Source organism: Saimiri boliviensis, chromosome 5 (assembly GCF_048565385.1).
Source record: "Saimiri boliviensis isolate mSaiBol1 chromosome 5, mSaiBol1.pri, whole genome shotgun sequence".
Lineage (NCBI taxonomy): Eukaryota > Metazoa > Chordata > Mammalia > Primates > Cebidae > Saimiri > Saimiri boliviensis.
In genome coordinates, this window is record NC_133453.1 from 63,506,554 (window position 1) to 63,521,883 (window position 15,330).

Here is a 15,330-nt window from a genome sequence, read left to right on the forward strand (position 1 = left end):
TATCTTTAAAAAAAAGCATGATGATGAGAAGCCAAACTTGGCCAGGCACCATGGCTCATGCCTGTAATCCCAACACAGGCATTCATCTTGGCAGGTCAAGGTGGGTGGATCACTTGAGCTCAGGACTTCCACAACAGCCTGGGAAGCATGGAGCAATCTCTCTTCTACCAAAAAAATACAAAAATTAGTACATGGGGCAATCCTGCTTCTACAAAAAAATACAAAAATTAGTCAGGCATGGTGGCACACCTGGACTCCCAGCTACATGGAGGCTGAGGCAGGAGGATCAACTAAGCCCAGGGGAAGGTGAAGGCTGCAATTAGTCATAAGTATGCCACTGGACTCCAGACTGGGTGACAGAGATCTTGTCTCAAAAAAAAAAAAAAAAAATGTCAAACTGATGCCAGACTGCATGGGTGTGAATTCCAGCTCTACCACATACCAACTTTATGACCTCAGACAAGGTAGTATATTTTTTGTGTCTCCATTTCCTCATCTGTAAACTGGGAATAATAACCTTCACAGTGTTTTGCCTTTGTTGTTTAGTTTTTATTCTCATAAACTTATTCATTCAATCTAGCTAGATGTAGAAGGGAATAAGAAAAAAAATATGAAACCCAAAGTATTACTTTGTGAGAGCACAAACATAGGATATTGCAAACAAGTGGAGTGGAACGTTGCTCTCCTGAGCTACAGAAGGAATGGTCTTATAGTTAAGATAATACAAAATTCAAATTTCTTAGCATTGTTCACAGTTGGCAATGGTAATCTTCTTGCTGGTCTTGCCATTCTTGGACCCAAAGCTTGCATGGACTCCATGGCTTGGACTCCATTCTTGGACATTCTTGGATTCCATGGCTTCTATGATAGTCATATCCTCTCTCTCACCTTTCCCAAGACCACATGCCTACTATCGAAGCCTTCAGTCTTGGCACTACAGATGAAAAATTGGAAACCATTTGTGTTGTGTCCAGCATTTGCCATGGTTAAGATGTCAGGACCTGTATGCTTCAGGATGAAGTTCTTGTCATCAAACTTTTCCCCATAGATGGTCATGCACCTAGTGCCTCTATGGCATGAAGTCAACCACCCTGACATCTAAACCCTGGAATAATTCTGTGAAAGCAAGAACTCTTAAACCAAATCCTTTCTCTCCAGTGCTCAGGGCACAAAGGTTTTCTGCTGTCTTTGGAACTATGCCTGCAAACAACCCAAAGGAGATGTGGAGCTCCTCCTTAACAACTATGTGGGAGAACATGGGGCTGACCATGGCTGACACAGGTGCCTTTAGATGGTAGCAGTGTCTGCAAAGCCATACTATTTTATAAGGATTAAATGAGTTAAAATTCCCTGGTACATAAAAAGAAAATATAAAAGTACTATTATTCTAGACATTTTTAGGAAATAATTTTTTACATCTGACTCTTTAGAGCATCCTGGTTTTATATGATATAAACTATAAGAAAATTTGAAAAGAACACAACATATAATCCTTAGAGTTTACATAAAAATTCCTATCAATACTTTTGTGAAAACTATCTTCCCTTTCCCACAAAGCAATAAAAGAGCATTATTAAAATGTTCTTGTCTCAAAATGGTCCCTCAACCGTTTCCTTTATCAAATGTAAACCATAGCCACTCTAATGAAATGTTTTTTAATGTTCTTAAATGTCAAATCTGCACCAAGATTGAATTACCTTAAAACCATCCATATTTTCTAAGAGCACACTAGCTAAGAACATTTTTACCCGCTATCAGTTTCACCACGTATCTAGCAATGGAATCTTGGAGCACGTAACACAAATTACTTGCCTTAGAAAAGACTCTGTTTATTCTACATGTGTAAAATTCAGTGAATGACTTTCAGAAAAATCAAAAGAAAGTAAATGTAACATCAATACAGTTGTGTAAGTTTTATTTTTATATGCATGCATGTTTCAAGGAAACAAAAATTTCAAGATATAGAATACAATATATCAAATGAAATAATTCAGAATTATTTTAATGTATACACAAGTAACAACATAAAGCACATATATAAGATACATTGTATAATTTGTTTTGAGGTTTCAAAAAACAGTAATTTGGTTTTAAAATTCTGATACCAATATCTAATATAACATTCAAGTAAAACATATGTCAAAAATTAGACTTATGAGACTAACACGTAACACTTATGACAGTCTGCCTTTACCACGATCTTCAAAATAGTGCTGTTCAATTCTCCTACAGAAAGCAAGGAGGTTACTATAGTTTTTCACCTTTTCAGAAAGTTCATCATTTGTTAATTGTGTGGTAAGAATGGTGTACAGATGGCCAAATACCAGTGCATCAAGTTCAGTAGGCCTAAAAGTAGAAATGAGAGTAACATGAGTAAGTAGCATATAACTCTTAGGGTAGAAAATCCAGTTGGCCCTCTTTACCCACAGGTCCCAGACTCGCAGGTTCAACCAACGTCAGATCAAAAATATTTTAAAAGATTAGAAATAACAATACAGGCCAAACGTGATGGTTCATGCCTGTAATCCCAGCACTTTGGGAGGCTCTGATGGGCTGTTTAAGATCAGGAGTTCACAATCAACCTGAACAACGTGGTGAAGCCTCATATTTACAAAAATTAGCCAGGCATGGTGGTGCATGCCTATAGTCCCTGCTACTTGGGAGGCTGAGGTGGGAGGATGGTTTAAGATAGCACTACTGTATACCATTTAGAGATTGTGTATATTGGGTATTATAAGCTATCTACTGATGACTTAAAATATACAGGAGGATGTACATAGACTATATGCAAACACGGCACAATTTTATTTTATTTTCTCATAACATTAAATTTACATAAGCAATTATGCCATTTTATATAAGAGACTTCAACTCTGCAGATTTTAGTATCTGTGGGGGTCCCAGAAACAATGTCCTGTGGATACTTAAAAGACCCCTGTGGATACGTTTTTTAAAATCATTTTATTCATCAATTTAAAAGAAAAAAGCCACATGAGAAACAAAGTTTCTGTTATATAAAAAATATGTATATATGATTTGCTAGTTGTGTGACTTGCTTTCTTTAGTAACAATATTTGTGTTAAAATAATATAGATGTAATGATCATATTCATTTAGTTCATTACTTTAGTCACTAAATAAACACAACAGATCTCTAATGTGCCAGAAACTATACCACATGCTAGACACAAAATCAAGAAAAACACTCTCATGGATATGAAATATAAATTATAAAATTGTTTTAATAAGCACAATTTATTGACCAATTGTGGTGGCTCATGCCTGTAATCCCAAAACTCTGGGAGGTTGAGGCAGGCAGATCACCTGAGGTCAGGAGTTCGAGACCAGCCTGACCAACATGGAGAAACCTCATCTCTTCTAAGAAGTAAAAAATTGGCCAGGCATGGTGGTGCATGCCTGTAATCCCAGCTACTCAGGAGGCTGAAGCAGGAGATGACTTGAACCCGGGAGGCAGAGTCTGCAGTGAGCCAAGATCAAGCCATTGCACTCCAGCCTGGGCAACAAGAACAAAATCCATCTCAAAAAAAAAAAAAAAAAAAAAAAAAATTAAGTATTTTAATAGCTATATAAACAAAGTGCTGTCAAAGCACAAAAGATCTCACTGTGGTGATAGGATCAAAAAAAGATACCCAATCACAAATCGACAACACAACATAACTTCAATTTTACCACATTTAAAGTAACTTAGATTTCTGAAGGAGACAAAATCATAAGGACGGCTTCAACATAATTTCTAGGGTTTTTTTTTTCTCTTTAATTATATATTACAAACAACAAAATGAAATTTACCCCACTACTAATGATCTATAAGTAGGGCATCACCAATCTACATTATATTAAAATAATTACTAATGCAATATTACTAAAACAAGAAAATGCCATCATAATTATGAGCTAATTAATACTCTTGAGTCCCATAGTGATAAAGCTTTTGAGAAAATGTGCTAGCCTCCATAAATGTAAAAATATGCTGTAGAAATGTGGTTTGGCAGAATAAAGTTGGTAAAAACCCAAATTTGAATCCCAATCTCAATACTATCACTTATGAGCTATGTGGCCTTGATCCCTACTGATAATCTCCTAGAGATCCATGGCTTTAAATACCATCTTGATGCCACTGACTCCTAAATATTTACCTCTGGTCCTAATGTCTCCCCTGAGCTCTGGATTCATACATTCAAATGCCTACGTAACATCTCCACTTCAATGTAGAGTATGTGTGGAGCAGGATGTGGAACATCCTAAGATGTATGGGATATTTTATTTTCTCAATGGCAGTAATTTACAGTATCCCAAACCTGTTTGTCCACCAAACTTTCCAAAATTAAAGGCACCACTATCCACCCAGCCATTCAGGCCAAAAATCTAGGGGCTACTCTTGAGTCCTTTCTTTTACCCTCCTATATCCATTAGCAAATCTGGTGAGACACTACCTCCAAAATATGCCCTGAATGCCACCACTTACCTATTCTTCATTATGATCTCACAGTGCAACTATCATCACCTCTCACCCAGACCTCTGCGATAGCCTCCCAAAGTGTCTTCCTGCTTCTACTCATTCTCCATACCATAGTCAGAATGGCTCATGTCAGCAGATCATACCAACTCTAAGCACAAAATATTCGAATGGATTTCTGTTCTACTTATACTAAAATACCAAACTCCTTACACCAAGCATGCAGAGCCTTGATGATCTGGCCTCTACCTACCTCTTTAGCTTCACATCTTACCATTCTTAGCACACAGCCCAAACTGGCTTCTTGCATTTGAACAACAAACTCAAGCCAATTTGGGGACCTTGACTCCAACTATGCCTGCTGCCTAAAATACTCTTCTTTTGACTTCACACTGGCTCCTTATTTTTTAGAATAAGGTTTAAATGGCACATCTTTAAGTCTCCTCAGACCACCCAAACTAAAGTGGACATGTAGTCACTCCTTATCATTAGGTCCTTTTTTAATACTACATGTGGCAATTAATAATATACAATTTTATTTTTTGCTTATTGTGCATCTCCTCTACCAGAGAGTCCTATAGAGAAAGGACTTCACCTACTTGGTTCCTGCTATATCCACAACACCTAGAACAATTCCTGCCACAAAGCAGGTTCTCAATAAATTTGCATTGAATGAACCAGTAAAAAGGTGACATACTTCTCATAGCACATTATAACTGTGTTCACTTAACTGTTTTCCTCATTACATGCCAAGCTCTTTAAAGGCAACACTGCATATATCTTTGAATTCCCAGTTCTCAGCACAGTATCTAAGGAACTGAAACAGCAGTTGCTGAATAAATAAATGAAATAAAAAAGAAAGCATCCTAAGTTGTGTGGGATATTTTCTCAATAGCAGTAATTTAATTTTTTGAAAGCCTTCCACTCTTTTGACACACTCATGAAGTGTTAATCAAAGTCAAATGTGCAATATATGGCCATGTTTAAAAGGGTAGCCAACGATACAGTTTTTAAAAAAATATCTCAAGGGTCCTTGGACTCAACAGCATCATAATCTTATCATCACAGGGACGAATCAATAATGAATGGATCCCTGCAAAAAAACAAGGATATAGAATGGATGATTGTGGAGCTGAGGTGCTTGGTGAGAATAATGCAAACACCAACTCTTCCACATCCCTGAACATATTTCTTACAAGGTACATCCTATCTTACCAACTTAGAACTTATTTTTCTAATTCTTGTTTAGTGCCAGCTACCCTATGCTTCTTGTACTAGAGCCTGAAAAAGTTAACATATTTCCTGATAGATCTTCCAGTAATATAGATGGGTATCCTTTATCAATAAATAAAGGCTTTGAAAGAGTTCAAGTATCAATGTATGCTCAAATGAGTGCTCCAGAAGTACCCCTGAAGTGGTCAAAATGTTACTTGTTGCAAATATATATCCACATAACTCCAGAGGTATTGAATTACCTATGGCCATGAGCATATAAAAACTGATCTGATTTTACATAAAGATAGCAACTTTGTGGCAAGTTACTTTAGAACATCAACAGAAGTAGAACTCAACAGATTAAACCAAAGCACATACAATTGTGGTTTGGTTTAATGCACAATGCATTGAGAAATGCATTGAGAAATTTAATGATAAATGCATTGTCTGGCAATTTTCTCGCTGTGTGAACATCATAGAATCTACTTACACAAACCTAGACAGTACGGCCTACTACACACCTAGACTATATGGTACAGCCTATTGCTCCTAGGCTACAAACCTGTATTAACACATAGCAGTACTGAGTACTATAGGCAACCGTAACACAATGGTAACTACTTGTGTATATAAACATATCTAAACATATAAAAGGTACAGTAAATAGATGATATTACAATCTTAAGGGACCATCATCATATATTTGGTCCATCATGGACTGAAAGGTTGTCATACAGAGCATGACTGTATAAATCCACACACACCTAACTTTTAAAGTATATTTTTTTTGTATTTTTTCCAAATTTGAGCAACTCCTTATACTGACTCTGACATATATAAATTACTGATTCCAACAAGTCTTTCTTTTTAAAAAGTACAAATGATATTTTAGTTGATAGGTGACGGTTATACAATTATATGCCTTTGTTAAAATTCATAGAGTAAGACGGGCGTGGTGGCTCACGCCTGTAATCCCAGCACTTTGGGAGGCCGAGGTGGGTGGATCACGAGGTCAAGAGATTGAGACCATCCTGGTCAACATGGTGAAACCCCGTCTCTACTAAAAATACAAAAAATTAGCTGGGCATGGTGGCGCGTGCCTGTAATCCCAGCTACTCAGGAGGCTGAGGCAGGAGAAAAAAATTGCCTGAACCCAGGAGGCAGAGGTTGCGGTGAGCCAAGATCACGCCATTGCACTCCAGCCTGGGTAACAAGAGTGAAACTCCGTCTCCAAAAAAAAAAAAAAAAAAAAGTACCAATTTTACTAAATATAAATTACACATCAATAAACCTGACTTAACAAAAAGCAACAAATTCAGAAAAATATTTCCAATTCGCATAAAAGACAAGAACAAAAAATATATACTTTATCCAGTATTTCTACTCAATTGTTAATTGAGTTAATATCTTCATGTACCTCCAATTTTAATTATCTTGCTATACCATGTGAAGAGAAAACATAACTTTCTACCCCTCTGCTTACCAAATAGTCTGTGATTATAATTCAAATATAGACAGCAATTCCCCTCCTATGAGCTCTAAGATGTTTCATACATTATTGCATTTATCTTTATAGACTTTTTATTTTAAAAAATTCCAGGATAACAAATATATTTTTAAAGTCTTAAGAAATTTGATGCCTTCTTATATTATTATTCTTTCCATGTTTCTGTTGGTTATCTATTGCTTCTGTTGGTTTTTTTCATTTGAATACCAAAATAAAAACAGCAAAATTGAACATTTTTCTATCATTTTCCATTTAAGATTTTTCTGGCACTCATCTTTTTTGCTTTGCTTATTCATTATTTCACATTTCCTTCTCTCTGACACCTTCATAGTATCATCTAGTTGCAAAAGCATTAATATTGTCTGGGTGTATTTCCTAATTGTTCTTTCCCAATATATGATTAACTTTTTATCTCTTCATACTACTAGAAATAATCCACATATCCTTTCTTTATATACCAATAACTTATCTTTAGGACTATCACTCAAGCTTTGTAAATCAAGCCCCTTGCTTTTTGGCCTCTATTCGCAATTATTATTCTTTCTGTAAGATCTCCCTTAACTACCCTTTTCCTTTCTCTCATCAAGTAAAAGCATTTGGTTTCTTTCATGAGTCCTCCCAACATCCCCAGCAGGTGAGCAAGAAGGAAAGTTAATTCTAATTTTAGGGGGTAAGGGACTGGTGCATACACAGAGAAATTAAGAGCAACTTAGAGTTAGAGATATGTCAGAACCAAGTATAGAATTCAGATCCTCTGACTTGCAGTATACTTCCATGTATCTTGACTTAGAACAGAGCTCTATTCAGCACAGTATCTCACAAAGTAATGACTCCAGCTACTGATAAAGGAATGAGAAAAATGCTGGCACAACAAAGTGAAATACCAGTTACTTTTTTCTAAATGTACTTTATTTGCATTTTAGTATTAATTAAATGATCGAGTAAAATTAAAAATTAAATCTCTTTTATCTTTAATCTTATTTTTAGGGAAAACGTTTATCTAAGTATTATGTAAAGGAAAATTATGTCAAAACTCTATCTACATTATATTATCAGTTAAATAGTTTCTCAAAAGCAAGTCTTTGGTGTTTCAACTGCTCTAAGTTAGAAGTTTTCATTACAAGTTTAAATATAACTGATATTTCCACTGAGTCACATGCCAAACTCTGGTTACTAACATAATGACAATGAGTTTAACTGAGAAGAAAAGTAAGTTAGATCTATTCTCCTGAACTCCTCTAAAGACAACGTGCATAACAAAACTAACTTGTAAAATGGAATAACGCATTTCAATAAAACACACCCCTTCTGAGCTTTTCAATTCCTGAGAATTCCTATATCAGAAAGAAAAGAAACCACATAATACTAACATCTGGATACATTTCTCTTGTGTTAGGGACTGAAAAATAGAATCTGCATAGCAAGCATCACTAGAAATAGGAACAAAACTGTAGAAACTTTACCTACCAGAATTTCACGGTTTGAATTCTGTGACCTTTCTGCTTCAAAGATCAACAGACCCCAGATTTTAATATCAATTATATATAGTATACATAACTTAAATATTTCCAAACTATCATTATAGTCATTTTTTTTTTACTACAAATATTATCTTTACCCAAATATATTTGATATGGTTATAGAAGAGGAATGTTTATGAAGATATAACACATAATAGCAAATAATGCCTTTTTAAAATTATTAATCTAAAAAACATATAATTTTTATTAAAATGCCAAGAAAAGGTTACTTTCTAGGCAAAGTCTTGAGATTAAAATGCTTTAAGCCCATTTTACACTGGATCATAGGATAGCTGATTCTGATGTATTAAAATTAAAATTTTTTAACAAAGGAAAATTCATTCTTTGCCTTCATTATATTTTTTTCAAAATTGCAAAAGTAAATCTGTCAATGAAACATTATTCAATTTACATATATACACATATATTTAACCTATATCCTTTATATTTTCTGTTTTACAAATATTTTCATTAACATTTAAAAGGTAAGTTCATAATAGTGCTTGTCTATCAAACAATATTTTTTACTATTTAGTTTTTTTTTTTTTTTTTTTTTTTTTGAGACGGAGTTTCGCTCTTGTTACCCAGGCTGGAGTGCAATGGCGTGATCTCGGCTCACTGCAACCTCCGCCTCCTGGGCTCAGGCAATTCTCCTGCCTCAGCCTCCTGAGTAGCTGGGATTACAGGCACGCGCCACCATGCCCAGCTAATTTTTTTTTGGTATTTTTAGTAGAGACGGGGTTTCACCATGTTGACCAGGATGGTCTCGATCTCTCGACCTTGTGATCCACCCGCCTCGGCCTCCCAAAGTGCTGGGATTACAGGCTTGAGCCACCGCGCCCGGCCTACTATTTAGTTTTATTGACTCTTCTAGTCCTCCAGGTATCTTCCTACATAGAAAACTATAGTTGCATTAACAGTAACTTACTATTCTTCATGTTGTATAGTGCTTTACAAGTTTAGAATTTTGTTAAGATTTTGTAGTTCCATTTATAGCACCCTGAACTACCTCATTAAAACTTTATCATATGAGGCTGGGTGCAATGGCTCACGCTTATAATCCCAGTATTTTGGGAGGTCAAGGCAAGTGGATCACTTGAGGTCAGGGGATCAAGATCATCCTGGCTAACATGGTGAAACCCTGTCTCTACCAAAACACAAAAATTAGCTGGGCAGGGTGACGCATGCTGTAGTCCCACATACTCGAGAGGCTGAGGCAGGAGAAATGCTTGAACCCAGGAGGTGGAGGTTGCAGTGAGCTGAGATCACGCCATTGCACTCCAGCCTGGCAACAAAGCAAGACTCCATCTCAAAAGAAAAAAAAAAAAAAAAAACTTACCATAAATGACTAATTTACATGACTGCCTTTAAGGGAAATTCTTAACAAGAACCACATTTTAGAAAACAAGTCTCCTAGAGCCTAGCACTCTGTCTGATAGTAAAGAAGTGCTACAAAAATATTTGAGTACAAAAATTATAAAAACCACATCTTTTCCTGAAAAAGCAATTCTTTTATGAAATAAAGAAATTTGCAACCTAACAGTACAGAAAATTAACTTTAAAAAAGTAAACTTTCTTACTGCTTATTGAAGAAATACGGTTGTGTTCCCAGTCTTTGAGAGAGAGCTTGACAGCACTGGTCTACATCCTCTAAGACCTAACACAGGCAATGAGCCCCAAAGAAAAATATTTAAATTAGCAAAACAGTAAAAAGTATCTAAAACGTAATTTGTATCACAGATTATAATAAAAAATACAAATTCAGGTTAACCTTTTATGTTTTAATAAGACTACAGACCACATATATATGAAATACTTTCTATATATGAAATAGGAAGAAATTTTGAGTGAATTTTCTTTAAAATACAAGTAGATTTAAGTTACTTATAAGGATTTTGTCAAGAGCAAAAGTGTTTTCTTGAATCCATATATTCAAATGGCTTTGCATATACCAAAAAAATCTGCTTAATAAAAGTAACGCCACTGACCCACCATGAGTAAAAGCATTTGAGTTGTTTTCCCACTAGTGGAGTGAGATTTTTATTTATTCTATCCCTTTTCATTTAGTGAAACCCCCTTGTGGCCAATGGTACATCAGAGAGATGGCTGGCTAGTATTAAGGGTAGCCTTGGAAAAGACAAACATTAATTAACTTAATGATGCTTGTGGACAAGATATGTATTTTTAAGTTTTGCTACTTTAACAGCAAAAAGAAAAAGAAAAAAAAAGGATATATGAAGTACTGTATTCACAGGGCTTTTTTTTCTAAAGCCCTGATGCTGCAGATCTATATTTAGTGAAATAAAAGGTGCCCACAATGTATTGTTCAATTAAAAAAAAAAAAAAAAACCCTCAGGTTATACAGTAGCAGGCATAATATTATCCCATTTGAGAAAATGTCACTAAGAAACATCTAGAAGAAGGCTCTCCAAATAGTTAAGGGTGTCAATTTCTAGGTGATGAGATTTCAGACAAGTTTCATTGCTTTTTTACACTTACTTGCAGTATATCATCTGCTTTACATCAAGCATGTATGATTTTTTAAAAATAAAATTATGTTAGTGAAAATAATAGCAAATGGTTTTCTTGCAAATGTCATATTATTAAAAGTTTTTCTTTAAAAGGAGTATCGATACAAATGATTCTTTCAATGTATAAAAGTTGAGGGTTTTGTCAACTTCAACCTGAACTGACCTGGTCCAGAGTCTTCTTTCCCCATCCAATAGCTTTCATCTTACGTTTGACCTCCCACTGTTTCTGATAGGCCAAAATATGATTCAGAGGCCAAGGGTAAGGAGATCCATACCTAGCATGAGTGATCTACAGCAAAAAGATTTTGTTAAAAAGATGATCCTTCCTAAAAACAATGCCTGTTTTTACAAATAGAATTCTAAAAGAAATATATTTTCAAAGAACATAAATAGAGCAATCTGAAAAAAATACACAGCTTGCAATCCAAAAAATTAAAAATTTTAAGCCATGCCCTTTAAAAACATATAAATTCTTATGTACTTTGCAACCCGTTATATCAAACAATGACATATAGCTTCCCTAAATTGTATGTGCAAGCAAAATTAAAGTAAGTGAAAAACTATATCACTAATGGTATAAACCACAATGTTTCATTTATGAGCAGGGACTTGCGATTCTGAGCAAAAGTGTTTTCTCATTAAATTTTAATTAAGATAAATGCTACAGAACCACTCACCTCCCCTACTGTAGCTTCATCACACCACTGAAGATACAACTAGGAACAAAAAAACAGTCACTAAACTTTAGAATACCAAAGAGAAAAAGGATAAAGAAAGTTATTACTTGCCAAGGCAATTTTTTATAAGCTAATTTCATAAGTCACATGCATAGGGGTTTGTTTTCCTTAGCTGCTATCCAGAATTATTAAATGTAATGATGATACTTTATAAAAATATTTTTACCCACACAATACATGTCTCAATATCATTAAAGTGTTTTATAGTTATTATTTAAGTAAATTCCAAAGGCCAAAGTAAAATAATGAGTAGGCAACAATCACCCCTTTTTATAAACAGAAAAACTAGAACTGAAAATGTCAGGTATTTTGTTCAAAGATAATGTTACCAAATAATTTAGGTAGCCATCCCAGTCAAGAATTACTTGACTGTTTTTCCTGTTTCTCAATAACTTTAACCCCTAAGAAACATTCTATTTTAGGAGAATTAGAGAAAAAGCTTATTTTCAAGTCATATCATCTAGTATTTTACCTCTGCAGTCAACAGCATATTGTTGACTAATTCCATGTAAGCTTTCATTTCTGCTTTTTGGACTTCATCCAGCCCATCACTAAGAGAATGACCCTACAGGGAATTTTTAAAAATTTAAAAGAACTCATATTAAATGTACAAAAGCTTTCAGTTATCTTACTAACCAATAATATAACATGCAACTATACAATGAATTAAATTTCCAAAATGCCCCCTAAAAATTATTTTATATAAAAGCATATTTAATACTCTGTTATCACTATAAAATGTTAGTATGTACTTGTTTTTCATTATTGTATCTTTCAATAGAGAAAATTACATTGTCAATTACTTCATAAAAGAAAAACACAGAATGATTAGCAAACCTTGTTTAAGAGACTAACCTTCTTAGAAAAAAAGGAAATACCAAAAAGACTGATGTGTGGTCAAAGATGAAAAAAATACTGTTAGTAAAAATAAGGGGGAAACCCCCACTTATTTAAAAATTCTAATACACTTTAGTAAATATGAGATACATAAAATGGTATAACCTTTAGTTCTGGCAGTCTACTGCAAGATTTAAAAAGTATATAACCTGGCCAGGAGCAGTGGCTCATGCCTGTAATCCCAGCACTTTGGGAGGTGGAGGTGGGCTGATCATGAGGTCAGGAGCTTGAGACCAGTCTGGCCAATATGGTGAAACCCCATCTCTACTAAAAATACAAAAATTAGTGGTGCATGCCTGTAGTCCCAGCTACCTAGGAGGCTGAGGCAGAAGAATCGCTTGAACCCAGGAGGCAGAGGTTGCAGTGAGCTGAAATTGCACCACTGAACTCCAGCCTGGGCAACAAAGCAAGACTCCATCTTAAAAAAAAAAACAAAGTACATAACCTATGACATCCCAATACCACTTTTAGGAATTTATTCTAAGGAGAGAGACAGTGTTCAAAGGTATACATACAAGACAATTTATCTTAGTATTCTAGAATAGCAAAAAATTGGTCATGACCTAAATGTCTGTCAATAAATTTGAGTAAATAAAATTATACTATATCTAATACAGGGGGAGGGTACTGAAGAAAAAAAAAATAATATATCCAATACAGTAGACTACTATACAACAATGTGAAAGGATATGTATCTATAACTATTAATATAGAAGAATTTCCAAACTACTTATGATTTTAAAAGGTATGTTGCAAAATAACACATACTAGTATGATCTAGGTTTTTCCATATATGCAAAAAGAAAAGTCTGAAAGGATGTTTCCAAAACCGTTAATGGGAGTTGTTCCTTAAAAACTATTAAAATCTAAACTGAATAAATGCAAAGCAGAATCATTAGAATGGATAAATACATCCAACTTCAAACATATCCTTTATCTCCCTTTTCAAAGGTCAGCCAGACTTCAAAACCTAATAGTTTTCATTTATGACCACAGTTCTCAAGCATAAGTTACAAAATTATCTACCATTTTGTAAAGATCAAACCATATCTTTAGACTACATTTTAAAATTACATACCTTTAATAAATTTGACATTAATAAAGAAAAAAAGCTACCTCTTTTGCCATTATATTATGAAAAAATACTTACACTTCAGAAATATTTTCCAGTAGTTTGCATTGGCATTTTATAAAACTAGGTTGAAATCAGTGTAAATGCTAATATACATTAAAGAATGATGAATGACTTAGTAACTATGATCAAATGCATTTAATATCTTTTTTTATTACCTTGGCTTTAACAAATTGGACTATTGGACCAAGTTCGGATACTACTTGATTTCCCACATGAATAAAAGGTACTTTACCTGTTGAGAGAAAAAAAAAAGTATAAAAATACTTTCAGTAAATTACAGTTTGTGATAATTTAAAAAAATCACAAAACTCAGATATGATATTTATTAATCGGGATTCCATAAAAGTGTAATTTTTGAAAATTTTTGTTAGATATGTACATTAAATTTGATAAATTTTAAACACTGATTACTAACCAATTTTAGAAAAGGAGAACAAGTAAACTCATTTCTAGAGTTTTCATTTAGATATAACAGATCACACAACATTCTCTTTTCAGAGCCAACAAGAACATATCACCATATAGCAGCAAACATTAATCATCCAAATTATATGAACCAAGCCAGGGCACTGGTACATGACCACTGATAAATTTCAAAGAAATTTAACTGGGCTTTCTTTTCAGAGTACAGTGATCAATCTATATTGTAAACTACATTTAAGAAATCCTTTTACATCTTTTAAGTCTTTGATATCCATTGAGATCAACATTTTAAGCAAGTAATTGTATATTAATAAACGTCTTTGACTCAAAATAGAAAGAATTAAAAGAATTAACAATCTTCGAAGGCAGGTTAGTTGGTGAGTTATAATACAGAGTATGTTCCCAACATGTGGGAAAAAATAATAGTATATTTATAAAAGATAGCTTCTATAGACAAATGCCACATTAAAAAGGAAAGTTTAGCTTTACAAATGCTAATACTTGATGGAATTATTAGAGTTGAGAGAACAAAATAATCTCCAAATAGCAAGGATCTACTCTAAATGCTAAAGAATGAAACCCGCTATCAGACCTAGTTCAAATAGAGTGCACACTAACAGCAGGCTTCTTCCTGCTCCTTTTCAATAGATTCACTCCTCTCTGGCTCAGTCAGCCTAGGAGTAATGGATGAAATGCACAGCCCTAACAAAAGCTTTATCTGCATCCATAGGACAACATACATTACAAAGGGAAGGCAGGCCTTTTGGAACACAAGTCAATAGATGTATTGAGAAGATATTTCCCTGTTGCCAGTTCTGCATTCCTTCCTTCTATTGGTTTATAAATCTTGCCAAAAAAAAAAAAAAAAAAAAAAAAAAAAGAATTTATC

At 34.2% G+C, this 15,330-nt stretch overlaps 1 protein-coding gene across 3 annotated transcripts in view; it reads right to left on the minus strand.

Moving 5' to 3' along the window:
• Positions 1-15,330, minus strand: part of MTX2 (metaxin 2) — an 83,514-nt gene that overhangs the window by 22,928 nt on the left and 45,256 nt on the right. For 2 of the 3 annotated variants that reach the window (XM_074399430.1, XM_074399429.1), the window contains 5 exons: positions 14,174-14,250; positions 12,459-12,551; positions 11,927-11,965; positions 11,413-11,538; positions 10,299-10,375 (listed from right to left, as the gene is read on the minus strand). In XM_074399430.1, coding sequence (XP_074255531.1) covers positions 10,299-10,375; positions 11,413-11,538; positions 11,927-11,965; positions 12,459-12,551; positions 14,174-14,250 — 412 coding nt within the window. Of the gene's footprint in view, positions 1-1,986; positions 2,347-10,298; positions 10,376-11,412; positions 11,539-11,926; positions 11,966-12,458; positions 12,552-14,173; positions 14,251-15,330 lie in introns of those variants that run through there. The other variant, XM_003921835.4, reaches the window with a different exon arrangement.